Raw genomic sequence first — 8132 nt, 5'->3', positions numbered from 1 at the left:
CCCCCCCCCAGTCTTCGCTTCCCCAGGCTAAACAGGCCCAGATTTTGCAGCCTTTCCTCATAGCAGAGATGCTCCAGTCCCTTAATCATCCTAGTAGCCCTTTGCTGGACTCACTCAGCAGCTCCACCTCTCTCTCACACTGGGGAGCCCAGAAGTACTCCAGATGTGGCCTCACCAGGGCTGAGTAGAGGGGCAGAATTATCTCCCTCGAYCTGCTGGCAATGCTCGTCCTAATGCAGCCCAGGATATCATTGGCCTTTCTGGYCACAAAGGCACATTGCTGGCTCATGGTCAGCTTGTCCACCAGGACCCCCAGGTCCTTTCCCCCTAGAGCTGCTCTCCAGCAGGCCAGCACCAGCACCAACTGGTGCATGGGGTTATTCCTCCCAAGTGCAGGACGCTGCACTTCTTCGTATTGAACTCCACGAGGTTCCTCYCTGTCCATCTCTCCAGCCTGTCCAGGTCTCTCTGAATGGCAGCACAGCCCTCTGGTGTATCAGCCACTCCCTCCCAGTTTGGCATCATCAGCAAACTTGCTGAGGAAGCACTCTRTCCCTTCRTCCAGGTCACTGATGAATAAATTGAACACAATACTGGACCCAGTGCTGACCCCTGGGAAACACCGCTAGCTACAAGCCTTCAGCTAGACTCTGCACCACTGATCACAACCCTCTGAGCTCTGCCATTTAGCCAGACACTTTTAATTTTCTCTGATGAGACAAGTTATCTATTGTCCTAATCATCCTCATAATCTCTGTCTGCATTCATTCATCTCTTTTTATCATGGTAACTAAACCTCTTGCTACTCTAAATAGAGGCATTATTAATTCTATTTTCCTGCCTTCTGCTGAACACAGCGTGCTATCCATCCCTAATCCCTGTGCTGCCTTCACAGCCACATAGATGCTGGCCGTTCACAATCATTCTCCTTCTGACCAAGGCATCCAGAATTTCCTCTCCACTTTTGCCTCCAGATGCAAAATGCAGATAAACACACAAACAACGGGAAGTTTTGCTAAGCAAATGACTAGGCTTTATATCACACTTTTCTCATTTCCCCAGTTCATGAATTCAACCGGTCTACCACAACACTGGAAACACTTCTAAGTTCACAAAATATAATTGTGTACTTTGCAACTTTGCATCTCCTCACTGTCATTAGCACTGCTGAGAACAGCAGTCCTCCCAGAACAAATCCCTGGGTATTGGCAATAACCCTTCCCTCTGTGGTCTGTTGTATCTCATTTTCCACCATTTGCTTCTAATTACTGCAAAGGATTTTTTTTTTCCCCCTTAGGAAGAACTGCTCCACTCTGCTAAATCTGACCGAATACTAATACCATGACAGACACACAGGCTTTTATCCGCTGGTCGTGCTGCCCCAGCAGCCTAGCCATCCTGCGACTGCATTGCCACAAAAGGCAGCATGTGCCAACTGTATTCAGGTGAATCATTTAAGTATAATAACCATCCACTCTCAGCTGCAGAGAATGGATATAGCTATCATCTCCAGGCACCAGATTTCATGCAAGCTGTAAATAGTACAGAAGTGAAACAATGTTAAGGTGGAAAGTTATTTCAGCCTAGAAGCTTTCAGCTACAGATCCTACTTCCTCCATCAAAGATCTACAAAGCAGGGGAAGTTTTGGCAATAAGCCTGTATGTTCTTGAAATCAAATAGGAACTAAGAAGCAAATGAAACTGTTCTACTGCAGCTTTTCTACCAGTCTTTCTTTCCTACTAGCTTCTCACTGTAATATACAACTACAAATTCAGCTAAAGGACAACTTTAGGGATTTCACAATCTTGAGGACTGAGTACAGCTCTGCCCTCATTAACACCACCTAAGGGTCACTTGAAGCTATTCACAGTTGAAGTCTCATTTCCAGTACTGAGTAGCAATCAAGCAAGCATCAGGAATTAAAGGCCTTGAAGTCAAAGAGGTCTTTGTTTGTTGTTGTTGTTATTAATTTCAGCCAGCTCAGCCCCTTATGTTGATGTTTCTTTGGTCTGTCAACCAGGCTATTCCAAAACTTAGAACCATTTTCAACCAATATTTCAGCCCCGTGCAATTTCAGCTACAAACAAGTAATTAATGCTAATGAGTTTTTCTTCTTTTTTTCTTTGCTGAAGCAGCCACCATTAATACCAGTTGACTAGGTTTCACTGAAGCATAGAAAAGGCTCATGAGTGGAAGAATGATAAATGATTTAAGAGCAACAACATTTACTGGTTCAAATTTTACAGTAAGTCAGCTCCATAGGCTTTTCTTACAGGTTTTCTCCAAGGAAGTAACAAGGGAAATGATAAAAATCAATATTAGATATGAGGAAAAAAATATGTAAGATTTAATCAAGATCCTTGCATTCTGTTTATTGCTGTTTCTATTTAGCATATTCAAAACACCCAGCACAGTCAAAGATAYGCAGTTCTTCCTCCTACAATGCTGTTTTAAATACATCCAAATCTTGAAGAAGTTATTGACAAGTATTTGAGAAGTGTTTACATAACATTTATAGGTGGGGGGGGGGGAGAAAAAGTTTACTTTTAAGGCTAAATTGAGCTTTAAATGCTCTTTAAAGAATCAGCCCTTCTCTCTCTCCTGAATCTCTTCTTGAGACATCTGCTTTCCTGGTCTGCCCAGTTAACATCTTTGCTAGGAGAACCCACCGAGACAAAGTGAAAATCTATGCAAACGAAGAGGAGCACAGTCATTAGAAACAACAGCTAAGGGACACGGGAATAGTTCTACTTGCCATGAGAATTTCTAGTTTTAAAAACACATATCTCTTACCTTGCTTGCGAACATCTTCCACAGCTGCTACTAGCTCCTCTTTAAGAAACTGACTCTCCTTTGCAATTTTGTCTCCTTTCTCCAAGAAATTCTCTGTTGCTTGTTCAACTGAAGCAGCCAAGACRTGAGCCTTTTTAGAGCGCCCTCTTTTTTTATTAGAGGGGCCCTTGTTACTTGTATTAACCAATGTTGTAACCTAAAGGTGTAGATGGAGGAAAAAAACAAAACATAGAACAAATTAAAAGTTTATCAATTTGAGGACCGGACCCCATGCACGCATTTTTTCCAGGCAGCATATCTGCCATGCCTGCACTATTACCACTTCCAAAGACAAGAAACACTTTTAAACTGATGACAAAACAACTTTTTATGTATTTTTTATGTCTCTTTAAACATTACTATGCTTCTTGATTCATTAGATAAGCATTATCAATTCAGCTAAACTGCTCAGATTTTTTTTTTAAAGCAGCAGCAGACCTGAAACCTTCATGTTAAAAATTGAGACGTACTTGTATATTGATAAACTGCAGCCTCAGTAACAGGCCAGAGATATTTAGCACCACTATAAAAAGAATGTCAGTTTAGGATAATTAGCTTGTGACAGTTCTTCGCGCAGACTTTGGACATAAAAGACACAAAATGGGCTTGACGTAATTATCTACAGAAATCTAACTACACAGCTTCTTTTCAGTCCAAACCAGTGAATGTAACAATCAATGCACTAAATGCCAAGCAAAGCATTTCCCAGAGCCAGTATTGCCATAAAAGAACCAAAACCAAACTCTCACAGTCCTCCTGCAATCAAATATTTACAACTACTCATRGTTTAGTCTAAAACCCTGTTAGCAGCTGGTCACCACAGGCCAGCTTTCCATCAGTTATCCAGTTAGCTCAGGAGAGTGGATCCAATTTCTTCAATCCAACAACAACAACAACAAAAAATCCACATATACTTCTCCATTTCTCCATTTTCCTCCCTTTTTTTTTTTTTTTAAGTCTAGGAAAATGCATACAAAGCTACTACAGAGGAACATTAAATTACAACACTAAAAAAAAAAAAAAAAATTACTGCTCTGGAAAGCCCAAGGACTGCTGACATAAAGGTCTTCAGAGCTGAATCTATCTTCTCAGTAGATTGATTCAGAGCAGGAAAGCCCTCAGTGGGGAACACCACTGTCTTTTAATGGGGAGCACTTGCATCTGGTAGTCTCAGTTCATCATGCACTACAAATAAAGAAGCAGTTGCAACAAGATAGTTTATCCAGCCTTTCTCTAGATATTTTGCCAGCCACAGCATTCACAAAATTTGGGATTGCCATTACAGCAAACTGTGCTACTTGAAGAACAAGTGACAGATCCTTAACTTTAACCAAGATGTCCTAAGAACAAGTTTGCTCAGTTAACTTTGCCAATTGGGACAATTTCTTTGAAGGAAAGATTCCATCAATAACTCTGGTTTCAAAGTTGTACAGTAGGACATCCAAATGCTCACCTATGTATCTGGAGGGAAAAAATGCCAAGTTATTTCAGAGGTACAATCCGTGGCCTGGCAATTAAAAGGATGTTAATACTGGAACTAGAATTAGATCATTTACAGTTCTCACTTTGCAGGAGTGGCATCTAGTTCACACTGTCAATTTAAAAATTCTGTATCTCAGGGCAACTACACTAGAAAACTAAGTTACCTCTCTCCAATGCACCTTAAGAAGCCTGTAAGAGTCTTATCCAAGAATCTTCAAAATGCCCAATACATACAGCTTTTATTTAAAACACTTATTCTAGCCTTTCCTATATTCTTAGGTTCATTTCACTGGGCAAAATACACCATGCAGAAATAAGTTTGTATTTAGAAATCCAGCGTAAAGCAAAGGCAGGAATTAAAATAAATACACACAAACACACACACACACACACACACACACACACACATCATCTTTAAAAGATGCACTGAAACTGTAACAAATACCATAAAAGCATACTGCTCTTGTGGAACTCTGATTACTAACCACTCCTAAAAATTGGCTGTTCTAGACAGGTTGCACTCTCCATAGGAAATATGAAAACATTGCTTCATTGCCTTATGATTAACACATCAATATATCAGATACCACCATTTATCTGGAGCTCTCTCCAAAGGGAATTCTGTGTTTATCACTCGAGTAGGCAATCTCAAAGGAAACTTATGAGATCTTACTTGTAGCAAGTACTAACAGCTTCACTACAAGGGCTTTTGTCACATAAGACATAAGCCCTAAAACCCTAAAAATTCCTGAATATTACAATTTGTAAAGGATATATAACACAGCTTTTCAAAAGAGAAGAAAAATAAGAAGTACACCCCTCAAAATACAGGTGAGGAACAATATAGTAGAAATATTGGTTCTTACATCCATTTCTGCACTTCTGCAGAAAGTGAAATATTGTGTCTTATCAGGAGCTGAAAAAGTAGAGGCTTTCTAGAGTGGTGCTCAATAACACTGTTAAAAGATGGCAAGTATGTATACAAGTCTTTTTTTGTTCATCACTACCTTTGTAGTGTTTTACTTGTAGAATTTAAACACTGAAAGTCATTTAATTGAAGTAATACATCAAAGCAGGTAATAATCTGTACGTAGGAGGAGTTGTTTGTTTGTTTTTTACCTGAGTAACAAGAGGCTCAAGTAGTCTTTCAACTGCCAGAGTTCTTATCTCCAAACTTTTGGGGTCCCACTTGAAGTTAACATTCCCTGCAGTAACAGCAGTCATTTCTAGAAGGAAAAAAGGAGATATACATTAATATAACTTTGTTTCAAGTAACTCTATTGGACTTTGTGTGAAAAATCAAAAACAAGCCCAAAGGATACTAAACACAAAACACAGCCATTTTGCATTATTTAAATTTACACTGTACCCAGAAATAACAGTTTTGGTTTGACGTGTGATAATAAATACAAAAAAAAAAAATCTTTCTATAAAAGATAAAGACATTAGCTGCATGGTTTGGTTAGGAAGTTAAAAGAAATCCCAAAGAAACAAACTACCTGGAAGATGCAATATTCCATCAGACACCAACTGAGGCACTGGGACTGTTGTTATTCACAACAACAAGGTATGCAGGTAACGCTTTATCTACTCACCGCTGGGGAACCAGCGGTGAAAAAGGACCTTACAGGGAATGCGGGCACATTAGCCACGAAGCGTTAAGGGACTACACCCTCCTGGGATTCTGCTGCCCGCATCCGGGCCGGCTCTGCCGTGAGAGGGGGCGTGCAGCCGTGGCGGAGCCGGAGGGAACCCGCGAGCTTCAAAACCAGGGGAAAACGCCCCGTTTTCTCAAGCACTATTCAGAGCAGTGCCTGGTGGTGCAGCTAAGCGCTTTGTCAAACACTGAGCCAGGTTCTAACTCAAGTGATATAGCGGTTTTATTCCGAACCAACTTTTAGAACTACAAAGGTAAAATAATGCTATGTAAGCCTTAAAAAGCCAGAATACTAAGCTGGTTCATATTTAACAACTTACAGATCTATTACGCTTTCCCTTAACATTTACATAGGAGCAAAAAGCAGATTTGCACGAAGAGATCTGTTAGAAGCTGTCACGGAGCCTTTCCTCCTCATTATAGTTTTCTATTAAAACCCCACTGGAACAGCAAAAACGATTATGGGAAAGGTTTAGCAAAATTACTAAAACAGTTCTGATTTTGAAATCAATACTCTGAAAAAGATTAAAGAATTAACTAAAACAGATCTTTAGATTAGCACCATGATACTAAAAGGTGCAACAAAGAAATAGCCAGATGATTAGAATCGTAATTTCAGAAAAAGTAGGATTTAAAATATATACAGCTCCACAGAACCCGTTTGCATTACTTCAGATTTAATATATTCCAGCTTTTCTGGCTAAGGGTTGTCCTCAGAATTCAACATCAGACTGGACAGAAATTTGTAACTTTAAACTTCCATAGAAGTCAAGAAGAGAAGTTTAAGGTCTCCTTCCCACTTAAGCAATTGCTGTTAGAGTTGCTTCAGAAACTCAGTAGCTGATATTTTCGAAATCTTATTCAGGACAGGGCACTGTCTGAATAGCATCTTACAAGACAGATGCTCTAACAGCACCAGATGTCCCCAAACTGCTGGGCAAGCACTGTGCTCTGTTATTTTTAAGCAGCAAGATGCAAGCCACTAAGGTTGGTAACCCATGACGTTTGCAACGCACGCCGACAACTAATCATTTTATACTCTGACTCAACTCAAACGTGTGGAAAGGGCACAGACACGGTTACCTCCTTCCTCTTAAATAAATCAATCAATCTCTCAGGCACTTGAGAAGCTCTGGACAGAGAACTCTGCCAAAGTTAGAGCTTGACATCATTGCCTGGCTTAAACCACCAGCACCTTCACCAGGTGTAAGGTTCCAGCGTCACTAGAGCTCTTTCAAAGGATACAATATAATGCAAAAAATTAAGTACTTGAGACAGTCCTAAAACAAGCTTTTGCCCCGAAGAGCCTACAATGCACCACCCTGCGAAGCGCAACAACGCCAAGCAGGAACATTCACCCACCCTTCGTTCACCACTCCCCTCACTCCCATGCTCACAAAGTCCACCCTGCTGGAGACTAAAGAAAAAATTAAAAAGCTGAAAGTGTATAAAAGAAAAATAGAAACAGCTAGAGGCTTATCCCTGTCTGCACACGAACAACATTTCTGATGGTTTTAAATCAAAAGCTGAAAATGTAGATGAAGGGTCCCAGGTCCAGCAGCAGAAGGCAGGCCAGGCCGCAGCCTCCGACGCCGCGGCCGGCTGGTGCGGAAACGGGCACAGGGCAAGCTGGGAAACGCACGGCCAGAACGGGCCCGTGGAGCACGAAGGGGCACGCGGGAGAAGCAGGAGCCACCCCTGCCAACTGCAGCCGGCTCCTTCGCGAGCTCGGCGCGTCTCCCGGAACGACGGGCTCCGACTCTTCCAAAAACCCTACGCCTACGCTGCTCCCCCGGATTCCTCCCCTCTGCAAATGTCACGTTTCTGCACGTCAACACGCTGCCCAAACACGTATCCTGGGCTAGGAGCACAAACCTGTTCAGATTTTAACACGCGGTCTGGGAGAAGGAGTTCAGACAGAAGCCTCCCTTCTCCCTCACCACGTAACATCTTGCTCCGAGCAAGGAATATCACTGTTTTATTCCCTCTTCATTAGCTGGTTTAAGTGCTAGCTACATAAGCAGCCAAGAAAAAATATGTTGAAAGCCTTACGGTTTCTGAGATATAGCCATAGATATCTGGAAAGCCTACTCGGTTTATAGGAAATAGTTAATTCTGTATATTTAGTGTTGTGCTTCTTACAGAAACGAAGTGTAGGGC

At 41.4% G+C, this 8132-nt stretch overlaps 1 protein-coding gene across 1 annotated transcript in view; it reads right to left on the bottom strand.

Annotated features, from left to right (window-relative positions):
• The window catches only part of CTNNA1 (catenin alpha 1), a 98958-nt gene extending 93417 nt beyond the window's left edge, over nt 1-5541 (bottom strand). The window contains exons 1-2 of the mRNA XM_085307769.1: nt 5435-5541; nt 2795-2990 (exon numbers count right to left, since the gene is read on the bottom strand). Of these exons, the coding sequence (XP_085163895.1) occupies nt 2795-2990; nt 5435-5539 (301 nt within the window). The 5' untranslated portion in view covers nt 5540-5541. The remainder of the gene's footprint in view (nt 1-2794; nt 2991-5434) is intronic.
• Between the last annotated feature and the right edge of the window lie 2591 nt (nt 5542-8132).

This window comes from Rhea americana, unplaced genomic scaffold (genome assembly GCF_003343005.1).
Source record: "Rhea americana isolate MKP2758 unplaced genomic scaffold, rheAme1 scaffold_264, whole genome shotgun sequence".
Lineage (NCBI taxonomy): Eukaryota > Metazoa > Chordata > Aves > Rheiformes > Rheidae > Rhea > Rhea americana.
Note: the sequence above shows the minus strand (reverse complement) of the source record. Positions and strands in the feature narration are given on the sequence as shown.